General features: G+C 41.6%; 2 protein-coding genes across 2 annotated transcripts in view; both read right to left on the bottom strand.

The window, feature by feature from the left end:
- The window catches only part of LOC143029490 (solute carrier family 22 member 13-like), a 4134-nt gene extending 327 nt beyond the window's left edge, over window positions 1-3807 (bottom strand). Inside the window, exons 1-5 of the mRNA XM_076192149.1 lie at window positions 3619-3807; window positions 2562-2722; window positions 1778-1842; window positions 753-872; window positions 1-36 (exon numbers count right to left, since the gene is read on the bottom strand). The exon at window positions 1-36 is cut by the window's left edge and continues 327 nt beyond it. Coding sequence (XP_076048264.1) covers window positions 1-36; window positions 753-872; window positions 1778-1842; window positions 2562-2722; window positions 3619-3794 — 558 coding nt within the window. The 5' untranslated portion in view covers window positions 3795-3807. The remainder of the gene's footprint in view (window positions 37-752; window positions 873-1777; window positions 1843-2561; window positions 2723-3618) is intronic.
- Window positions 3808-7341: 3534 nt separating this feature from the next.
- On the bottom strand, window positions 7342-14613 carry LOC143030058 (solute carrier family 22 member 20-like). Its single transcript, XM_076193262.1, has 7 exons — window positions 14543-14613; window positions 13788-13974; window positions 12527-12630; window positions 9009-9163; window positions 8469-8637; window positions 7646-7790; window positions 7342-7350 (listed from the first exon to the last, which is right to left on the bottom strand). Exons 1-7 carry the CDS (start codon window positions 14611-14613, stop codon window positions 7342-7344), a joined length of 840 nt encoding a protein of 279 aa, XP_076049377.1.
- Between the last annotated feature and the right edge of the window lie 9937 nt (window positions 14614-24550).

The raw sequence follows: 24550 nt of genomic DNA, 5'->3' as shown, positions 1-24550 counted from the left end.
GAACACAACGGAGGCGGGTAAGGTCGGGGACTGACCCTGTAGGAGACCGGTTCATGTATTGGTCGAAAACAATGTATACATATGTATATATATATATCTATATATATATATATATATATATATATATATATATATATATATATATATATATAGAGAGAGAGAGAGAGAGAGAGAGAGAGAGAGAGAGAGAGAGAGAGAGAGAGAGAGAGAGAGAGAGAGAGAGAGAGAGAGAGAGAGAGAGAGAGAGAGAGAGAGAGAGAGAGAGAGAGAGAGAGAGAGAGAGAGAGAGAGAGAGAGAGAAAAGAACGAGAGACAAATTGGAGGGGAAGGAAGACCCTTAGCTGGTGTTCATTGACCTTGGAACAAAAAGACAATTTTTTAATCAGTATCTCCCAGAATCTTGAATTTTGATTTTCCTTTCTTCAAGAAATTTTGACTTTCCTTTTTTTTCTTTAATAAAAAATGGCTGAAGGCGACCATGTCCAGTTACCTTCTCACTTTTTTTCCTATTAACACCCAATCAGGGTTCAATTTTTTTTACCCTTTCAACATGATGAAGCATTTTGTACTTTTTTCTGGCAAAGGAGAGAGGCGATTTTATTCACCCCTCATGAACTCCTTGGAAGTGGATAACGACCCCCATCCCCCCCCCAAAAAAAAAAAAATGAAAAAAGGGGAAGGAGGTAATGCCCTTGCTCATCCCCTCCCTTCCCCCTCACCCGACATTACAAGCAGAACCTTGAAGGACTTACGAGGAACTCGACGATGAAGGGGGCGCACCCGTAGCCGATGTGGCCGATCAAGGAGCAGATCGAGACGCCGCGGGCCCGGATGATGGTCGGGAACACCTCCGGCAGGTACAAGTAGTTCACCTTCAGGGAAACAGGAAAGTTGAAGACATGGAATAAAGAGAAGCTATTGTTGTTGTTGGATAGAACTAGACTATTATTGTTGTTGTTGGGTAAATTTAGGGTATTGTTGTTCTTGTTGTTGGACAGAACTAGGCTATTTTTGTTGGGAACATTTAGGCTATTGTTGTTGTTGTTGTTGGGTAAATTTAGGGTATTGTTGTTCTTGTTGTTGGACAGAACTAGGCTATTGTTGTTGGGTACATTTAGGCTATTGTTGTTGTTGTTGCTCATGCCGCTGTTGTTATTATTGAGTAGATTTTGCCTATTGTTCTTATTGTTAATGCTGCTGCTGCTGCTGCTGCTGTTGTTGTTAAGTAGACCCAGACAGTTGTTGTTGTTGTTGTTATTGTCACCGGCGTCAATGAATTAAGGTATCGCGTGTTCCACTGACTGCAAACCCGCAGCCCCAAAGCGGCTGGCAACGGCCCTCGGACCCCCCCCCCCCATATATCTATCTGGGGAAGGGATCAGTCGCCGGTTGTCAGCTCTCCAAAGACCGAGTGCCAGCCCCTCGGGACTGCGGGGAGATCACTTTCTCTGACGTCCGTCTTGAAGGATCATCACTTGTAGGTACCCGTCGTTGGTTCTTTCTGCTAGTAGCACTGTTAGTTGAACACTTTTTGAACATGGAATACTCCCAGTTCACCCCAATCCCTTTCATGGAACAGATCTCAATAGTCTATACATTTTCCTCCCGATTTTTTTATTTGTCGTTCACGCACGTTTTCGCTTGATTGACATCCTAACCGGGAGCTGTCAGGGAAAATTTGTGTAAAATAACATATATACATGTGTGTGTGTGTGTGTGTGTGTGTGTCTGTGTGTGTGTCTGTCTGTGTGTGTGTGTGTGTGTGTGTATCTTTTACCTGTATTGCTCCAGCAATGGATAGAAAGCCGGACAACACTGCAGTCCACTGCAACCACCGAAGATCTGTCCATCGAAAGATAGAAATCCTGAATCAGTCAATCTATTCATTGCATCTATCACCGGCTCACAATGGTCATGCACAAGGAATCATTTTACATCACGTGTCATGGCGACACAAATATGACAATAACTGATGAAGGACTTGATATCAAATGCGCAATTTTCCCCTCTTTTTTAAATCTTGAAACTGGCACAGAGAAGCGTTAAGATAAATGATGACAAAGGTTGTATCTTTATTTCTAGTCTTGACCTTTCCATATAGAAACATTTTGAAACTGATGATTGGTCTTGGTGTTGAATTGGTATATGTGTACTTTAAGCCGCCATGAACTTGCTACACAGAAACATCAAGATGACTCGGTCACTTTGGTGCTTTTGTTTTACCTTTCTCCTTTTATTTCTATTTTCTATTTATCTATTTGTTTATCTATTTATTTATCTACTCCTCCATCTGAAACTTATTCACTTATAATTAATTTACCAAATATATGTCCTCATTCATTTATATATTTACCTATTTAATCACCTATCTTTAATATATTTCCTTATTTAATTATTAATTCATCTATTACTTTATTCTACCTAACATATTTCCTTAAGTCTTTATCTTATTAATTTATTTCCTTATGTATTCATTTATCTATTTATTTACTTAACTATCTATTACTTATCTAACTTATCTAATTATTTATCTATTTTTAATTCAACACTTTTTTTTTTACCTGCCGGGATGAAGGGGACTGCCAGATTGCAGCAGCCGGAGATGAGGAACCCGAGTGTCATGACAGGACGACGCCCGAAGCGGTCTGTCAGCTTGGTGGCTGTCAGCATGGATGGCACTTCCATCGAGCTGATCAGTGCCACATAGACGAACGGGTTGGCACTGTCCAGAAAGAAGAGGATGATTGTACAAATTACAGGAAAGGTGCCAGACATTTGGAAAATGAAGATGAGGAGGAGGAGGAGAAAAAGAAGAAAAGAAGAAGAAGAAGAAGCAGCGGAGGAAAGGGAGTTTGTCGAACAGTCCTGGCGATCTGGAATTTTTCGATTTTTTTTTCCCCTTTCTTTCGAACAGTCCCTTTGCCGATTCAATTCCGGCAAAGATCACCTGTGTCATGGAATGTGCAGACTCCAACTAGTACTAAATTCACATAATTATACTCTGTCTCATCCTGCCTGAGAAAGTTTAAACATAATCTATGATAACAACATCGACTGTAGGCGTTGCCATAGAGCGTGGCTATCTTTTATCAAACAAGCCTATAGTAATAAATTGGAATCCTATGCAGATGTCCATGTATGTATGTATGCATGTTCGAAAGTTTTGTATGTGTATAATACATACATGTAGATGTTTATCTATTTCTTTTCTTTAAATTCCTATCTATACCATTCTTGGGCAATTTGCAAATACATCTGCTTCTGATCATCTCTATTTTCGTGTGGTCAGTAAAATGCAGAGCCTAATCTATGCATGCAAGAACCAATGGTTTGTTTCCTCCTTGAAGGCTGGCTGAGTAAAATCATGATTTGACTCTTTGAAGAGAGAGAGAGAGAGAGAGAGAGAGAGAGAGAGAGAGAGAGAGAGAGAGAGAGAGAGAGAGAGAGAGAGAGAGAGAGAGAGAGAGAGAGAGAGAGAGAGAGAGAGAGAGAGAGAGAGAGAGAAAATCTTCAGCCCACCTCGCTCTTCCCTATCCCTATCTAATTATATTTAACTATGTAGGAGGTACTTGGTAGCGACATCCTTATCCCCACCACAAGACAAACCAGTGCACAAACCTGCTGAAGTTGTTTGCGTTGATCATGACCCCGAGGTAGGTCAACTGCTGCAGGAACCAGATGCAGGGCATGACCAGCGTGATGAGCCTCATGGCGGGGGTCGCGAAGAACTGGATGAGGACCTCGACGAAGTCCTTGGCCAGCTGTACAACTGGGTTCCTCTTCCTCCTGTTCATCGTCTTCTCCTTCCCTGACTTGGTCGCCTGTGGTGAGATGAGAACCCCGCCGTGCGAAGGAACATTTTTTTTAAATCATTGGTTTTTCAAACTTTTTTTTTCTTCTGTCGTTACCTAATCTAACAACATGGTACATCAGGCATATTAGCCCCGTTTACAAAACTGGGGAAGTGTTCATAATTATGGCATAGGTTAAAACCTTATGTATTTCTATACAAATATAATTTCATACATTGTAGTATATTCTATACAAAATACGAAGGGGTAATTACAGACGCTTGCAAGTTAAAGGAGGCAGAAACGAGGAGCTTAACTGTGTAAGAGGTATGGTGGGGGTTACGAGGATGGGTAGAGTGAGAAATGAGGAGGTGAGGCGGAGGCCGGGGATGGAAAGAGTTAGCAGTTAGGGTTGATCGAAAAACTGTGGGATGGTTTGAGCACATGGAAAGAGTGAAGAAAGAAAAAAAAAAAAAAAAAAGAGTATGAAAGGTAGAGGTGGGTGGAGTGAAATTGAGGAGAAGACCGATAATGGGATTTATTGATAATGGGTGATTTCAATTTTACTGACATTGATTGGATGACCCTTGAACATGGCCATATAGGTAGTCGCTTGATTGATTTTCTTGGTGACAATTACTTAATTCAGCATGTAAAAGAGCCCACAAGATATGGAAACTTACTCGATTTATTGATCACTAGCCGCGAAAGCATGGCAACTGATGTAGAAGTCGGTGAATCTGTTGCAAATAGCGATCACAACTTAGTCAGATTCAAACTCCTAAACAATTTTAGAATAGATACTTGTGCTTCTAAAATACCCGATTTCAGTAAAGCTCAGTTCATAGAACTACGTCAGGAGCTTCAGCTTACAGATTGGGAGGAAAAATTAAATGAAAGGCCTGTAGATCAGATGTGGGAGATATTTCAAAATACGCTCACTAAGATGATTCAAACTTACATTCCTTTTAAGGACAGACGTCCCCCAAATCAGGCTCGCCCAAAGTGGCTCGACAAAGAAACTGAAAAAAGTATTGCTAAAAAGAGACAGGCTTATAAGAAATATAAGTGCTCGGGTGCATCTAATGACTATGAAAGTTATGTATCAATACAGAGAGATTTAAAAAAGACAATAAGAAAAAGAAAACGACAATACGAAATGAACATCGCTGATAAATCCAAAGAGAATCCCAAAGAATTCTATAGTTACATTAGAGATAAAAAGGTTGTTAGGAATCACATTGGTCCACTATTATCTGCTGACGGTCAACTTGAATATTCAAATGAAGGAATGTGTAATCTCTTAAACAATTATTTTAGCTCGGTATTCGTAAACGAAACACCTCAAAGTGAATTCCAAACTGAAACCTGTGAAAAGTCTGGGGTAAACTTACTCACTACGGTAAATATAACAAAAGAAACAATTAAAAGGTGTATAGACAAACTCAAAGTTAATAAAACACCAGGGCCGGACGGTTGGCATCCAAGAATCTTAAAGGAAATGAAAAATGAGATTGTTGTTCCATTAGAAATTATTTTCAAGAAATCCATCATATCCGGAGATGTCCCAAGAGAATGGAAGCTAGCTAACGTTACTCCCATATTCAAAAAAGGTGACAAAAAGAAACCAAATAACTATAGGCCTATTAGTTTGACTTCGATCGTAGGAAAAATAATGGAAACTATCATCAGAGATGCTATCGAATATCATTTAGAAAGTAACCGTTTGATAAATGATAGCCAACATGGTTTCAGACGGAAACGTTCTTGCGTGACTAACTTACTCGAATTCTACAACACAGTTGTCTCGAATTATGACAAAAGAAACAATATAGATTTAATATATCTAGACTTTGCAAAAGCTTTTGATACCGTCCCACACGAAAGACTACTTACTAAATTAGCTTTGCATGGAATAAGTGGTAGCCTATTAGGTTGGACTAGTAATTGGTTGAAAGGTCGAAAACAGAGAGTTGTTTTAAATGGAAAAACTTCTGGATGGAAAAGTGTTGCAAGTGGAGTTCCTCAGGGTTCCGTTCTTGGGCCACTTCTATTCATAGTATATATAAATGATATAGACCATGGACTAAAATCTACTGTTTCCAAATTTGCTGATGATACAAAACTGTGCGGAGTGGCAAATGATCACTCAAACCAATTAGATATTCAAGAAGATTTAGATAAATTACAGCAATGGTCTGAAAAGTGGCTAATGAAATTTAACACAAGTAAATGCAAGGTAATGCACATAGGTAAAAATAACAGCAAGTACGATTACAAGTTATTTGGAAATTCGTTAACAAAAGTGGATAGTGAAAAAGATCTCGGCGTAATTATCAGTAACGACCTCAAATCATCCAAGCAGTGTATTTCAGCCTCTGAGAAAGCAAATAAGATTCTGGGATTGATTGCGCGATCTTTTGATTTCAAAAGTCCATCACTCATTAACAAGCTATATAAATCGTTAGTTCGTCCACATTTGGAATATGCTGTTTCCGTATGGTCACCGAATCTCATTAAAGACATTGACAGACTGGAAAAAGTACAACGGCGAGCCACAAAACTGATTCCAAATATCAAAAATAAATCATACGAAAATCGACTTAAGCACATGAATCTGTTTTCCCTAAAAAAGCGTAGACTCAGAGGTGACTTGATACAGGTCTTTAAGATTTTAAAGGGAATTGACAACATCAAAAGTGACCAAATTTTCACATTGAATGAGAATCAGACAAGAAACAATGGTCTCAAACTGTCCGGAAATAGATTCAATTTGGAAGTAGGTAGAAACAACTTTGCCAACCGTGTAGTTAATGAATGGAATAAACTTCCTGCACAGGTAGTGCAATGTAGTTCAGTTCGAAGCTTTAAGAATCATTTAGATAAATACCTAAGTAAGATGCTGTAATTATTATAATTTATGTTATATCATTTGTTTTTGTTTTGTTATAATTTGTCTGTCTGATTTTCATTTATTATTAGTTATATGTCAATTTATTATCATTTACTATTTACCTGTTTGTTTGTTATTCAACTATACCAATGCATTTATTTATGTATTTTAATTGTTATTTACATTGTTATAGTTTTAATTTATTATTAATATGATTTTTTTTTTTTTTTTTTTTTTTTTGCATCCGACCTAGATATGGATCAAAAGGTCTCCTGTCGGCATGCTTTGCCTTTGTAATCCTTTGTAAATAGATGGGGTGGAGGAAGCCTTGGTTGAAAGGGGAGTGTCTGTCAAGCAGGGAAGAGAGAGGGCAAGATATAGGTATGAATGGCTGTGAAGGGATGATAAATTGCCAGACAAGATTTTCCCTTGTCTTCTCTAATTATTCGTGAGCGGATGAGGGGAGAGGGTCGTTATAAAATGAGTCGGCGGATGTAACCCAGCTTCGGCAATGGGCGGGTGTCAGTTATTGACCATTTTATAGACAAGAAGCCAAGATAAAAGGGAAAACAAATAGGTGTGAAAAATCTTCCCCTAATATTGCAACCCATTACTGTCCCCCTTGGACAAGGGGACGGGAGTGTGATGTTCGTCATGTCATGTCACCTATAGGTGGAACACCTATTACCGGGAGGGTAACAGGTCTACGTGACTCCTTTCAACTGCACTGTACACTGTTAATTGCTCTGGAGTGTAATAATGTCGATTTTATTACGCCATCTTCCACAATTAGCAAAGCTTCGTTGGAAGTTGATGAATTGGTAATTTCTGGGATTTCTTGAACATCTGAGTTGGGTTCACTATATGAGACTTTGTTTTCTGTTGGTCTGGACCGCTCTGCCCCGCTACCTAAACTATCACGAGTCCAGTACGTAGTCCAACACCTCGGAGGAGTGCTTACCTGCATCATTTCCTTGGCGAGCATTTGCAGCGCCTTGGTCGAGGGAATCTCGGCCTTGTGGAGCCGAGCCGCTTTCTGCAGGACCCTGACAGCCTCTTCCCCGCGGTCGTTCTGCATCAGCCACCTCGGAGACTCGTCCACGAACCTGGAGAGTTCAATAGCAGTGAGGCTCAGAGGGTTGCCCGCATTCCAACAAGAGATAGTCTTCATATATTTGACCTGTCATTTCATTATGTTATTCTCTATTGGTTTGGTGTGTATATTAAGAGGTTGGTTACAGAGAAAATAATAAACAAACTAATGGATAAGTAAAAAAATAAGGGAATAACTAAATAGGTAAAAGCACAATAATGAAAAAAAAAAACTATTATCGTTATTCCTGTTATTGTTTTATCACCGTCATCACTATCATCATTATTATCATTATCATTATTTTAACTATTATCATTAGTATCCTTATTATCATTATTAGTATTATCCTTATTATTCTTGACATCATTATCATTACCATTATTACTTTTCCTGCATCTGGCCTTGTTATAGATCAAAAGGTCGCCAGACTTTGGTACTGTAACTCATTTCATCGCGTTGTAATGAAAATAAATAAATAAATAAATAAAAAAAAAAACACTTTTAATATCCTTCCTTTCTAGTGCCTTCTGACGCCATTTCCCCAAGGACAGAAGCGCTGGATTTTTGCCGACGATATGCGTGACGAGGGAACTGTCGGTTGTATTCTTAAAAAAAAATCTTTCCCTTCCGAGAATTTATATAAGGAAAGATTTTTCTTAAGAATTCCACTGTGTGTTTCTCTCCAACTCACCAGACTGACGGCAAGAAGAGAAGGGCAGGTGCCGACGCGACCAGCTGCAGGGTCCTCCAGTCTCGGATGAGGTAAGCGACCCCAGACAGCCCCAGAACCGAGAGGGAGTAAGGAACACCCAGAACGATGCCCAGGATAGCCCGGTACCGGGGCGGGGCCGATTCCAGAACTTGGGGATAGTAAATAAGGATTAGTGATTTTTTTTTTTTTTTTAGGGGGGGGGGGTGAGAAATTTTAAATATTTTTCATTATACTTGCCCAGACCTGGAAACGATCTGGTTAAGGTTTCGAGTGTTGTGTAATTACATACATAGAAAACTGATTACTTTAAAGGGTCTTATGTGAACATATGTATATGCGTGTATGTGCTTTTATCTTATGTATTTTGCAGTCACATGATTATGGATTATCCCATCCCGTGTGTGTGTGTGTGTGTGTGTGTGTGTGTGTGTGTGTGTATGTGTGTGTGTGTGTGTGTGTGTGTGCGCACGCGTAATACTTCGAAACACGAACGAAGAAGACCTTGTCTCCTCCTCTTACCCAGATAGAGAGCAGGGAAGAACATCATGCTGAAGGTGAGGCCGAGGAAGAACCTGGCGGCGAGGAGGAGGGAGAGGTAGGGCGTGACGCCGATGACGACGGCGGCGATGACGTTGAGGAACGCCCCGGCGCGCAGCGACGTGCGTCGGCCAAACCTGAGGGAGATGACGGCGAAGTCAGTGCTATCGTACAGTTCCCCAACAAAGAGAGGGAGCAAAAGTTATTGTCAATCACGACCATAAAAAAAAAAAAAAAAATGCAAGGTGATTTTATTCAGGTGAAATGATATCCTGAATGGGGTGACTCCGACGGAATCGAGTCCAGTTTGGTCTTCATGGTCCACTGCGGAACTGGTCTATCCCTGATGGAGACGAAGCAGCCTTTGTATGTAAATCCCTTACCACGGCAGCTTAACTCGACTTCGTGAGATTGCATCCATCATGAGGAAGGAAATTGGCTGTCTGGTGTGGGCGACCACTACTGGCCACCTAGCGGCGGGAATGCAGATTAACAACAGCGAGGGCAGCGGTTTGTAATCCTTAGCTCAGCGTACAAACTAATGAAAGACAACAGCTTAAAGGTTTTGTCATCAATATTTCTGGTGCAAGAGTTTCAAAACTTTATTCTTTCGTTTAGTAAAGAGGCCGTTTCTCTCCTTGGTTTGTATGCTTAATCAAGGAGTAGGGGTTGCCGCCCTTGCTGTCGTTGCTTCGCACTGGTCCCGCTAGGTGGCTCGCGGTGGTCGAATAGAGGGAGCGAGTTTCTCGCCCAGGTTTGTCTAATCTATGATTTAACTTAAACGTCAAGATGAAAGAAAATTCCCTGGCGTTAACCAGAATAAGATTAATAGAGTACTTTCCACACACACACACACACACACACACACATATATATATATATATATATATATATATATATATATATATATATATATATATATATATATATGCACTAAAAACCCACTGTTGATTGGATTTAAGAAAAGAAAGGAAATAACGATTTCCGTATATTTCGACCACTTGCTGTGATCCTCTTCAAGCGGAATACAAAGACAAGAGAAAACACAATTCTTATATACAGAGGAGAGAGGTGGAGTGAGGGAACATGGACATGTCATATCAGGTAGCGTCTATGCTGCAGCGCGGGCTTTGTGGTAAGTAGCAACATAGACGCTACCTGATATGACATGTCCATGTTCCCTCACTCCACCTCTCTCCTCTGTATATAAGAATTGTGTTTTCTCTGGTCTGTAGTGGTTACTACAATTGTCCTTGTTGGAGGAAGCTAGGATATTTAAAGTCAATCCCATGACTGATCTGTTTATTAGAAATGACGATGATGGTATTTACAATATTTGTGGCGAAATTCTGGATTCTTGGTCTTTAGTATACAATTATTCAAAATATATTTACAATACATAAATATGCTTCTTACAGGATGTAGAGAGATATGTTTTGTTTTATTTACAAAATAAATTAAGTTGTTACAGTGAACATTGTTATTTATATTAATTAAATTTAGTTGAAATCATGTTTAGTCGAACGCATGTTCTAAGGGGTGACTATTGTTTATCCCGTACTCTGCGATCACGGGTCCTGAAGGGGCAATTTCACGTGTTGGCTACAGAACACTACAGAACTCTCCCCCTAGTGACGAGGTAGGAGGAACGATATCTGTTGTTTCTTTGTAGTGTGCATGTGTGTGCGTGCGTGTGCGTGCGTGCTTGCGTGCGTGCGTGTGCGTGCTCGTGCGTGCGTGCGCGTGCGTGCGTGTGCGCGTGCGTGTGCGTGCGTGCGAGCGTGCGTGCGTGGGCGTGCAAGCGTGTGTGTGCGCGCGTGCGTGCGTGGTTGCGTGCGAGCGTGCGTGCGTGGGCGTGCAAGCGTGTGTGTGTGTGTGTGTGTGTCAGTGGCTGCACTGGCTGTGGCTGCGGCTGTAGCTGTGGTGGCTGCAGTTGCAGCGGCGGCAGCGGTGGTGTTCGAAACATCCTGTAGTTGATTGTCCGTCATGCTTACGTGGTTAGCGTATAAGCAATGTTCGTGGGCAGCTGGGTTGGCCAGAGCAGTCCGGGTTGGCGGAGCTGGGCACGCTGGGGCGGCGGGGCTGGGCTGAGCATGGCGGTGAGACGATGGGCTGGGCTGGGAAACCAAGCCGGGACGGTGGGACGGGGCTGGGCATGCTGGTGCAGCGGGCTGGGCGGAGTGGTGGGGCTAGGCTGGGCAACCAAACCGGGACGGCGGGGCGGGGCTGGGCACGCTGGTGCGGCGTGCAGGCCGGGGCGGTGGTAGTGGGCTGGGCAGCCAAACCGGGACGGCGGGGCGGGGCTGGGTACGCTGGTGCGGCGTGCAGGCCGGGGCGGTAGAGCTGGGAAGGCCGGGCGGGTGGAGCCGGGCTGGACGAGCAGGCTGGGCGGCAAGGGCGGCGGAAGTCCAGGGCAGGCAGCAGGGGCGTCGAGAGTAGTCCACGGCTGGCGGCAAGGGCGGCGGAAGTCCAGGGCAGGCGATCGGTCACTCCAGGGTCACCAAATGTAGTGGTTACTACAATTGTCCTTGTTGGAGGAAGCTAGGATATTTAAAGTCAATCCCATGACTGATCTGTTTATTAGAAATGACGATGATGGTATTTACAATATTTGTGGCGAAATTCTGGATTCTTGGTCTTTAGTATACAATTATTCAAAATATATTTACAATACATAAATATGCTTCTTACAGGATGTAGAGAGATATGTTTTGTTTTATTTACAAAATAAATTAAGTTGTTACAGTGAACATTGTTATTTATATTAATTAAATTTAGTTGAAATCATGTTTAGTCGAACGCATGTTCTAAGGGGTGACTATTGTTTATCCCGTACTCTGCGATCACGGGTCCTGAAGGGGCAATTTCACGTGTTGGCTACAGAACACTACAGGTCTTTGTATTCCGCTTGAAGAGGATCACAGCAAGTGATCGAAATATACGGAAATCGTTATTTCCTTTCTTTTCTTAAATCCAATCAACAGTGGGTTTTTAGTGCCTTTATTAATGTGTTACGACATTACTGGACAGTGATATACATACATACATACATATATATACTGTATATATATATACATATATATATATATATATATATAAAAAATAAATATGTATAAGTAAAAATATATATAAATATATATATATATATATATATAAATATATATATAAAAATATATATATATATATATATATTATATTATATATTAAAAAATATATATATATATATATATATATATATATATATATATATATATATATATAAATATATATATATAATATATATATAAATATATATAATATATATATATATAATATATATATAATATATATATAATATATATATATAATATATATATAATATATATATATATATAATATATATATGATATATATATAATATATATATATATATAATATATAATATATATATATATATATATATATAATGTATATATATATATATAATGTGTATATCATATATTGACTGACATTCAACTCACTTGTCAGCCACAGCTCCTGCCATGACGCAACCGATCATGGACCCCGCTGACAGGAGCGACTGGAAGAGGGGCTGCACTGCCCGGCGGTCACAGACAAGGTCCCACTGCAAAATGTTAAAATTCACTTCAATAAACACCTAGGCAAAATGCTGTAATGTTCTCTCCCCCCCCCTCTCTCTCTCTTTCTATTCGACCACATGATGGAACAAAAGGTCATCTGTTGGCACTTCTCTTGCCACTGCAACTCATATTACTATGTAGAATCTACAGCATTTTGTACTTCATTAAACATTATCGTCTTGCAGTGACACTCGCTCAGTTATTGACGGGGGTTTAGGGGTAGCCTTTCATCCACAAGGAGCTCAGATAAAGGACAACGGGTGGTTTTTGGATGGATGTGGGGTGGGGGCGTACATTGGCTTGGGCTACCTTCCTTATAAAGGGAAAGGGCCTTTCGATCTTTGTACGAGTTATATTGTTATTATTATCATTATCATCATTATTATCATTTATCGTTATCATCATTATTATTATTTATCGTTATCATCATTATTATCATTTATCGTTATCATTATTATCATTTATTGTTATTATCATCATTATTATCATTTATTATCATCATCATCATTTATTATCATCATTTATTTTCATCATAATTTATTATCATCATCATCATTTATTATCATCATCATTTATTATCATCATCATCATCATTTATTATCATCATCATCATCATCATCATCATTTATTATCATCATCATCATCATCATCATCATCATTTATTATCATCATCATCATCATCATCATCATCATTACCATCATTACCATTATTATCATTATGATCATTATCATTATCATCTTTATTATTATTATTAATATTTTCATTATTTTTATTAACATTATTATTATTATCATTATTATCAATCATTACTTATCATTATTATCATTAATTATTATTAATTATTATTATTATTATAACCAATCATTATTATCATCAATTATTATCATTATTATTATTAATTATTATTATTATTATTATTATTGTCATTATTATAATTACTATTATTATTGTCATTATTATCATTACTATTATTATTGTCATTATTATCATTACTATTATTATTATTATTATTATTATTATTATTATTATTATTATTATTATTATTATTATTATTATTATTATTATTATTATTATTATTATTATTATTACCACTACTACTACTGCTATCATTATGGTTCATTATCAGATGCAGCACCTTACCTCGGTGGATACAGTGGACGTAAACACTGAAGTGTCGTACTCGAAGCCGTGCGGGCAGGTGCCCCCTCCCACGTCATCATTTCTGTAGTTCCCCTGGTCTCGTGCCGAAGCATTTGGCGAAGTACGAAAATCCTCTTGGTCTTTGAGCACGCCACAGACGTTATTGAAAGTGCTGACGTTGCCGACACTGGCAATAGATAAATAAATAAATAAATAAATAAATAAATAATTAAGATAGAATAAATAGATAAATAAACAAATAAATAAATAAAATAGAGATATATATACTGGTCCGAGGTCACCTCCGTGACCTCCTATCGACAGTAACGGACCCCACCCACGGTACGATCTGGTCATGAGGCCGCCGGACTGATCTGGTCGGATCCGACCAGACTGGATCGTGTGTGTTAGTGTTGGAGGGGGTTTTGGTGGAAAACGCGGATGGGTTTCTTCCGGTTTATTGGGGTGAGCCTGATCTGATACAATCTTGGCCTGGCAGCTCCGAAGTCAACTTTTAGGGGTGCCAGATTTTCCTAGCTAAACTTAATCTAATTAAAAAATGGGCGTGGCCACAAGAAGGCAGCCAATTATATGAAAAAATGGGCGTGCCCCCCGAGAAGGGTAGCCAATAGAATGTCTTGAGGTGCAAGAGGGGGCCAGAGCCGTAGGTGTGAACTCTGACCCTGGATTGAGCGAGTTCTCATGTTTGTTTGGTGATCTTGAAAGATGTATGGAGAAGGAGGTCACTAGGTGACCTTCTGATCCGTGGTGGTCCCTGCAGCTGTGGTCCCGCGATGAAAGAGTCGTTCTTTTCGATGGGCCTCATAGGGGCTTCTCTTGGGTAAGGAGGCCCGTGTAAGGAGGCCCGTTGTTCCTTGAAAGAAATCGTCCGTGGGCGGAAGGAATTCGTCTGCCTGCCGCCTTACAATGCTCAGCCACGCTATTGTCACCGTCCCGGTGACTATACACACAGAGAAACAAGAACAAAACACAAGGCAAGGTCCTTAACACGGCCTTGGCATTAGGATTATATACAAGAATAAAATATATGAAAAACAAGAGAGCTTAAAATTAAGAATATTGGAAAGTAGATATAGTTTCCGTTCACCTATACAAGGAATATACATTTATGAAGGTGTGGCTCTGTTACGTAGATTATAATGGAAAAATGGTACTGGTGAATTTTGCGAGACGGTTCGTGAGTTGTCGTCTCTATCCTGAATTGAGGTAGTTGGGGAATTAACATCTTCTATGTCTAAGCCACGAGGAACCTTTTTTATGTAATCTTTATGCAACAGAGTCTCTGTCCTAGTTTGCAAACTGAGTGCCTTTACTTTATTGTTGGATTCGTGGTCAAGGATACGATAGGGACCCGAGAATTTTGCTGAAAGCTTAGAGGTAGGTGTGTGGTTAAGAGTGTAAACAATGTCTCCAATATCAAAGGTGTCAGTTCTGGCTGATTTGTTGTGCAAACGGACCATTTCGTCCTTCGTTAGATGGAGAGAATTATGTATTCTTTTGAAAAGGTGATTAAAATTTGCTACTTTAACCTTCACAAGGTCATTGAAATTATAGATTGGAGGTAGATCTGAAAGGAGAAGATCATAAGGGAGCTGTTTGTCTGAACCAAAAAGAACAAAATGGGGTTACTCTGATATTGATTTATTTATTGCAGAATTTAGACACGCTTGAATCATGGGAACATGTTCATCCCAGGAAGGTTGAATGTCAGAAGCAAGATGTCTGATAACATTGAGAATCTTTCTGTTTTGGCGCTCAACGAGGCCATTTGAACTAGGGTGATAAGCAGTACTATTACATTTATTGATTTGGAAATACTCGCAAATGTTCGAAAGAATCTCATTGTTGAACTCGCTGCCGTTGTCAGAGATTAGAGTTTTGGGTGTCGTAAATGGGCATATGAGGTTGTCAATAATTGTCTTTGCAACGTGCTGTGCTGTCTTGTCTGGTAAGGGTGCAAGAATACAGAATCTAGAAAAATAGTCGACACAGACAAAAAGGTATTTGTTTCCATTGGGCGTAAGAGGTAACTTAAGAAGATCGACAGCTACTGTGTCGAAGGGTTTTGAAGGTGTAGGGTAATTTAGAATTGGAACATGACCGCTAATGTGACCTTTGTGACTCGCACAAGAATGACAGGAGTCGATGTGGTTGTGTATGTCCTTACGCATAGTTAACCAAAAATAATGTAGTCTAGCCTGAGTAACACATTTGTCTTTGCCAGGATGTGCAGCAATCGGGGAATCGTGTATAAGTTTTAAAACTTCTGGAATGAGCTCTGTAGGAACTACTAGTTGGAGGACCGATCTGTTGGGTTCCTGTTTGTTTGTTAATGTTGTTTTATGATAGAGAATGTCATCAACTAGTGTGTAGTTGTCAATGTCTGGGGGGAAATTGTCAGTGTCACCTGTGTCTGCAGATTCGAGGAAATATATGACACGTTTCCAAAGAGGGTCTGATCTCTGAGCTGCTGCTATGCGTGCTTGTGTAATGTTAGTTGAAATAGGGACTGGAATAACGGTTGCAATGTGTCGACTAAGAGCGTCTGCCACCGGATTTGCTTTTCCATGGACAAAATGGAAGGTAGGCATGTACTCTTGGATGGTGAGAAACCATCGGGCAAGTTTTCCTGATAGATTTTTCCCTTTAAACAAATGTAAGATTGGTTGATGGTCTGTGTATATGTGTATTTCGTATCCGAGGATAATGTCTTTGAAATGCTTGAGGGCGTATATCACTGCTAAGGCTTCTATTTCTGTGACTGAGTAATTACGTTCGTGCTTGTTAAGAGTGCGGCTCGCATAAGCAATAGGTCTGAGTTTTGAGTTGTGTTCTTGCATGAGAACAGCGCCTAATCAGGAATATGAGGCATCTGTGTAAATTGTAAAGGGAAGCTTGTGGTCTGGGAATGCAAGGACAGGAGCCGTGGTTAAGGCTTTCTTTAAGTCAGTAAAGACTTTCTCTTGGTCAGGTGTCCAAATGAAGGGTATGTCTTTCTTAAGAAGTGACGTCAAAGGTGCTGCTACACTAGCGTAACCTTGAATGTAACGTCTGTAAAATCCTGATAGACCAAGGAATGAACGTACGTGATCTACGGAAGTAGGACGTGGGAATTCAGTGACTGCCTTGACCTTGTCCTGCGAAGTTAATATTCCTTTGGAATTTAGGACGTGTCCTAAGAAACGTATTTCCTTCTGAAGGAAGGAACACTTCTTAAGCTTCAATTTGAGACCTGCTTGTTCTAGCCGCGAGAACACATTGTGTAGAGTGTGTAGATGTTCGTCAATGGATTTGGAAGCTATTATGACATCGTCAAGATACATGAAAACAGAATCACCAATGAGACCATTAAGTACTTGATGCATGAGGCGTGTGAATACTGAAGGGGCTGAAATGAGACCCATGGCGAGTCGTTTAAATTGATAGTGTCCTGTGGGTGTGCTAAAAGCTGTCAGAGGCCTCGACTCTGGAGCAAGGGGGATCTGGAAATATCCCGACATAAGGTCTAAGGTGGTGAAAATTACATTGTTTTCACCAACAGAGTGGAGGAGGTCGTTTAGCAGGGGAATAGGGTGTCGGTCAGGAATGATGAGTTTATTTAACTCTCTGAAATCCACTACAGGTCGAAAAGACCCGTCCTGCTTTGGCACTACAAAGAGTGGAAAATTCCATTCGCTAATTGACGTTTCAATCACGTCCTGTGCAATCATGTCTTTAATCAGTGAATCCACTATCATGCGTTTAGAGTGCGGTAGTCTGTATGCGGGAATGTAACATGGTTTAGAGTTCTCACGAAGGGGTATATGATGTTGAATTCTATTAGTGACTCCAAGGGGTTCACCTTCCGTTGCAATGGTCTGTCTGAACTTGTTGCAAAGTGCAAGCAAGTCTGCTTGTGCATCAGGGAAATCAATTGAGTTAAGGTGAGATGCGTTAATAGGTTCCTGTGCTGCTTGCACATTGGGAACTGTGGTACAAACTTGAGAAGTTGGGAGCTCGTTATCCATGATTTTGATACGTGAAGGGTAAATTTGGAAATCACAGATGTTTGTGCCAACTGTGAGGTGGAGGGGGGCGTTACTATTATTTGCAATAATAATGCAAGTGTGACCTCTTCTGGAAGTAGAGCTGATGGCTGAGAACAGAGAGATACCCTTTACGCGGCAAGTTTCTGGCATACAGAGTACATCGGTGTCGGGTGCTTGGAAAACTCGTATATGTATGCGTGTGTACTCACGAGGGAACAGTGTCTTTGGACTGATAAGTACTGCGTGAGAATGTCGGAAAGTCGATAACACTTGAGAGACTGGTGCGGATTGTGTGTTGAATTCCTCTAAGAGGGGCAAGAAATTTGCTTCCGCTGGTAAAAGATCACTGGCTTTCACTTGTTGTTTTGTCTGTCTCTTAGCAGATTTAGACCTATGAGAGGATAGCGCGCGCCTGTTACGCTTAGAACATCTTCCTACCGTTGGTAATGGAATGGAGGGTTGAGAGTCATGTGCATGTGTCTGTTTGTAGGTGTCGTCATTAACAGAGTTGGTTTGACTATTTTGGCTAAAATTACTTGAAATTAACTTGGGCTTTTCCTGTTCGGTCACCTTGAGGTGGTTGACTGTAGGGGAAATTGCTGAAGGCAATGCTGGGAGGAAATGGTTTGCATAAATGATGCCATGCTGAGCAGGATATATGATAATGTTATGCTGCTTCATCAAGTTTAAGCCTATGAGGACATCAGCAGGGAAATGAACATCTGCTACATAAGTAGAAACTGTAATGGATGGGCACTCGTTCTTGAAGCTAATGTCTAAAGAAAAATTTCCAACGATGGGGAAGGGAATCCCATCCACATTGCACAAATTGACATCTGGTGGTTCTAGAATAGTCACTCGCTTTGTTTGGGTGCGCAGTTTCTGAAAACTATTCACAGACATAATGTTCACTGGGGAACCTGTGTCAAGAAAAACTTTCAATTTGGTTTTTCCAGTCGTGGCGTTGAAGGTTAATGTAGGAGATGTATCTGATACGTTAAGTGTGTGAATTGGCAACATGGACGTATGTATGTCAGTGTAAGGGTTATCTGATCTTGACAGGCCTTTCGGTTTCTTACTGAGGAGTCAGGTAGATGATGAGTTATGTGACAGGTTAGCAGGGGAGGAGTGGCGTGCATGTCTCACAGGAGATGCATGACGCGAGTATGTCGGGGATGAGTTACGTGAATACCTGGCAGAGTGGGTGGATCCTCGGTTGTGTGGGGATTGTGAACGTAAGACTCTACATCTGTCTGATGAGTGAAAGCATCTTCCATGATAACTGCAGTGTTTGTTGGGCGTTGTGGGGAATTGGCGATAACATATATCGTCGGTGTGTCCTACTTTCCGGCAATAGTTGCAAAACTTCCGTGTCCTTGAGGGGGACCTGTGACGTGACTGATGACGTGTGCGAGATGTATGTCTTGATCTCGTGATAGGGGGAGTGGCCTGTGTTACCTGGGCTATCATGTGGTTTCGTGTAATAGGTGTAGTCTGGCTTTCTATTTCCTCGGTCGCCTTGTCCGAGTCAGGAAATTGTCTAGCGAATCTCGCTAATTTGACATCAGGTTTGAAGGCGGAGGTGCCTACTCGTCGCAACGTCTCTGGGTGCAATTTAGAAAGGAAAACAAGGTAGGCTACCATGGATACGACATATTCCACACTCATCATGCCGTTTGTTACCCATTGACTGTTAACCAGATCTTCTCTCAATTTGGTTTTCACGGAGGTTGCTACACTCACTGCTTGATCCTTAGGTTGGTAAGGTGGGTGATTTAACTCTTTCCCTACAGAATAAATGGTTGAGAAGGCACCAAGCGGTTCAAAAATATCAAAGGCCTTCTTGAACTCGTCCACGAATTCTGCGTATGTGTCTATTTCGAGGAAGGCGTCTGCGTGTATTATGTTTGTCGATCCTAGACGTCAATATGGATATTTTTGTTTTATCATCTGTGGCGCCTCTACGTGCAATTTCAGCGTCCACTTCTGTCAGGAAATTGTGCACTGGTATATTCTTACCATTAAACAAAGGGAGGGTCGATTCGTCTTTTATGAGAGTAACTAAATTTTGGGTAGGCGCGGCAGTTGCACCTTGTCCCGAGGAGCTAGCCTGTTGCTGTTGTGGTTGTTGTTGTTGTTGTTGTTGTTGGTCATCCATGTCTTGCGGGATCTGTGCCGATTGGCTACGTGTAACGGGTCTGTTTTTTATTGTGTAAGGGTGGTGGTCACTATGTTGCATTTACGAATTTTTTTTTAAAGAGATCCTGTTGCACTAGGTGGACTTATAAAACGGAAATATATCTACTTACCCAAGTTGACGTATGGAGGGAACGGGTGATGGGCGGTTGCGGTCGCGCACAGGGTGATGGAGGAAAGGGTGATGGGGAGTTGTGAGAGGATCCTGCGTTCACGGGAAGTGCTGTAATGTAGGTAAAGGTTAGTGCTCTGTTGAAATATCAGAATGTATGGGTAAAGGAGCACTGTATACAAATCCCAAGTATTACTTTGAGAAAATAAAAATAAAAGAAGGGGCTTGTAGGAGCTATACGTGTCTTCTTGACGTAGCTGTTGAGCAGCTGGAAACAGCGGCGAAGGTCGGTCGGTCAGGCAGGCAGCTGCGGAAGGTATCTCGTCGATGTGCAGCTGGCTGTCAGTGACGGAGTCTCTCGTCGCTCGATGGGCAGCTGGTTGTAGTGGTGAAGCTCTCGTCGCTCGAGTTGGAGGGCGTGGTGGAGAATGGAAGTCTGTTGAGCAGCTGGTTTGGTGGGGATGGCGAAGCTCGAGTATTCGTCGGTGTCGCGTGGGTTGATTGGCGATGGGCTAGACGTCGGTGCTTAGCGTGCTTTCGCTGGTTGCTTGTAGATATGGATTAGAGTTCGAATCCACTTGCTGCTTCAATGTTCACGGCTGTAGAGTTCGATCGTAGAGTTCTATCGTAGAGTTCGATCGTAGAGTTCTATCACGGCTGTAGAGTTAGTCTTGCCTTCGTATGTAGAGTTCGAAATCCCACCGCTGCCACCACTTGTTGGAGGGGGTTTTGGTGGAAAACGCGGATGGGTTTCTTCCGGTTTATTGGGGTGAGCCTGATCTGATACAATCTTGGCCTGGCAGCTCCGAAGTCAACTTTTAGAGGTGCCAGATTTTCCTAGCTAAACTTAATCTAATTAAAAAATGGGCGTGGCCACAAGAAGGCAGCCAATTATATGAAAAAATGGGCGTGCCCCCCGAGAAGGGTAGCCAATAGAATGTCTTGAGGTGCAAGAGGGGGCCAGAGCCGTAGGTGTGAACTCTGACCCTGGATTGAGCGAGTTCTCATGTTTGTTTGGTGATCTTGAAAGATGTATGGAGAAGGAGGTCACTAGGTGACCTTCTGATCCGTGGTGGTCCCTGCAGCTGTGGTCCCGCGATGAAAGAGTCGTTCTTTTCGATGGGCCTCATAGGGGCTTCTCTTGGGTAAGGAGGCCCGTGTAAGGAGGCCCGTTGTTCCTTGAAAGAAATCGTCCGTGGGCGGAGGGAATTCGTCTGCCTGCCGCCTTACATTAGTTGGACAAACCAAAGTCAATACATAAATGATCCAAGCTACTCGGATTCGACCATATCCGTCCGGCGCCCTCAAGACCAGATTACACCGTGTATGGGGTTCCTTTCGGATTGCCTCTCTAATCGAGAGAAAAAAAAATCTAACTTCAGTGGAAAGAGTCTAAATAAGAGTAAGATTAATTACCTGCGATGTGAAGGGAGGCCGGAACACTTACCTGACGGAGGCGTTGCCGGGAGCGCAGCGGAAGGGAAGCGTGGGTGACATGAAGGCTGACCCGGCAGTGCACATGGCCACGATCAGGCTGACTGTGGAAGTTGACGCAAGTTTATATTAGTCTGGGCTGTCTTTGGGCAAGCAAGATCTAACATTAAGAATGTCCTAGAATGTAAATGTAACCTTGCGAGTTGAATGAAAAATAAATAAATTTACTAATTAATTAGTAGATAGAATAACTAAATAAATAGTGGAATAAGTCAATTAATAAATGGATTCGGTTATCGCATGGTTTAATCCGGCTTGGTAAAGTCGTTTGTAGAGCAAGTGGAGTTTATAGGTGTGTCATGGTGACTGAGGTTGTGAATGTAATCTGGAAACAGTGTCATCAGCTCCACCAAACTCGAGGATGACAATGGATTACAGCACCTTGAACATTCATTTCGCCGTTTTTTCCGGAGCCTTCTGAACACTTTGGTTAAACGAAATTTGGTTAGATTAAGTTAGGTTAGAATACTAAAAAATAGCTGAGATCCTCAGAATACCCCCAGATCAACGATACTCTTATTGTATTGTAGTGTATTGTAGGATAAAATAGAGAAACCCGCACTCAGAAATACGGGTCCCAGAGATAAGAAAGGTGTGAAGGAACGCGAAGGAACAAGTCATATCGGGACTGATAACACGCTGGGTAATCACTCGGCAGGACGATAAGCTGTGGTAAGAGATGTATGAGGAAGATGCAGAATTCAGAATGCCAAAATCAGAAGTTAGAATTAATTATAAAGTATAACAAAGGTCAGATAAACTAATCAGAAATAAAGTATCATAGATCATATTATGATAAAGTCATTGATGACAGAGTAAAAGGTACAAAGTCAGTTATGAAGTAGAATGGAAGAACATACAGACATGGGTAACTCAATGAATCTACTTAATCATAGGACAGACAGGATAGCGAGAGAGTCAGAAAGTTAGGGGGTTGACCTAGGTCTACAGGAACTTGTGAATTAAATTAACTTCGTGTGACTAAAATATACTTCTACAAGAACGTGTCTGGGTGTGGTTTCCAATTGTATTTGAACTTTCTTTGTATTTACTCATAAAGGTTTGAAAAACTTATTATGTTGGAAATAAACAGAAAAAGAAACAAAATCTTTTATTTTTCACACTACCTTTCCAACACTTTCGTCTTAAACGGCCATACTAGTCGAGCGTATATTGTTTACATAGTGACACCGATACTCTCGTCTGAATCTATTCCTAATCACGACTAAGGGCCGTTGACCTCACCCATGACGTTGGTGACAATGCCAGCCAGGTGCCACACGCCAAACCCGATGGAGGCGAAGACGCTGTCCAGGCCCGTCTCGACCTCCTTCCCGAGCTCCAAGGTTGATGCCGTCGATCTCACAAGCTCCTCCTCGACCATCGCTGACTCTTTGTCTGTTTCCTTAGGAAGTGGCGGCATGGTGGTTGATCAGCTCTTGTGAAGTGCTAAGTATAAGGATCTCCGATGCCCCCCTGCAAGAGAAATGAGAGAAGACTGCAAACAATCTAAAAACATGCCTATGTCCTTCTCAACACCACTGTGCCCATTTTCACCAAACTGTTAGTCACGAATGTGAAGAAAAAACGCGGGCGAAAAGCAAAGGGTTGAGGGTAAGACCTTTCTTCACACAAACGCTACAGGTATACAGAAGAAGGACCGGTTAATACCATTAATGTGTGCATTCTAAAGCAGGGAAAGTCACGTGGGACAGCCATGACCCAGGTCACGACTTGACCTCGCCATATACTCCAACCTCCTCAAAGGAATACAAAGATGCAAACAGCAACAGACCTATTGGTCCTTACGGGGCTGCTTGCGATTTGAAAAAAGGATGTAAACAGTTAAAAGCCACTGACTCCAGTATTACTCTGGAGAGAAATGATCCATGACTAATTCTATTAGTAATTATCACGTTTGAAATATCCATGCCTAATTTTTACATTTCCCCCATAAATCAAATCAAATCAGCCATCCCGAGTCCACTGCTGAACAAAGGCCTCCTTCATAGCATTCCATGATTCACACGACTCCGTCATCCTCTGCCACGTCACTCCTGCAAACTTCTCGATCTCGTCTCTCCACCTTCTGTCTGGTCTCCCTCTTCCACGCTTCCTATCTCGGGGTGTCTACTACCCCATGAATACTAAAATTCAAACGTGATTCTATTCCATTTCTTTCAAATAAATATTAAGATCTTGGTACTGAGGGCCCTATTCCAATTCAAGGCCAATTTTGATCACCACACTAACTGGGTTGAATCTGAGGTGGAATGGTATGGCATCAGCTACGTGTGTATTCACTATGGTCTTTGGATCACGTGTTGGACTCGTGATCGACAACTATTTCCCTCCTGGAAGAGAGGGACCTTACACGCACACACACACACCCAACTCCCCGCCCACGAGAGTTAGAGTAACGACTCGAAGCGCAGCGATACTGAAATTATTTCAGCTCTGGGTGGGATTCGAACCCGGACCGCCGTAGTGACAGTTGGAGTCTACCAACCGCGCCACCGAGTCATTTATGTGCGTAAGTGCGTGTGTATGTGTGTGTGTGTGATTCACCATGATTTTGGGTCACCTGCTGGGCTCGTGATCGACAGCTATTACCCTCCCGGATGAGAGCTCAGAGCTCATGTATGACCGATCTATGGGTACTGCTGTGACCTTACACGCACACACACACACAACTCTCCGCCCATGAGATTTGAAATAACGACTCGCAGCGCAGCTACACTGAAATTTCAACCCTGGGGGGGATTCGAACCCGGACCGCCGTAGTGGCGGCCGCAAACCCTACCACCACGCGCGCGCGCGAGTGTGTGTGTGTGTGTGTGATTCACTATGGTCTTGGGTCACCTGTTGGATTCATGATCGACAGCTATTACCCTCCCGGATGAGAGCTCAGC

The sequence above is a fragment of the Oratosquilla oratoria genome, chromosome 11 (genome assembly GCF_046742065.1).
Source record: "Oratosquilla oratoria isolate Oo_2021 chromosome 11, ASM4674206v1, whole genome shotgun sequence".
NCBI lineage: Eukaryota > Metazoa > Arthropoda > Malacostraca > Stomatopoda > Squillidae > Oratosquilla > Oratosquilla oratoria.
This window is presented reverse-complemented; position numbering and strand designations above follow the sequence as displayed.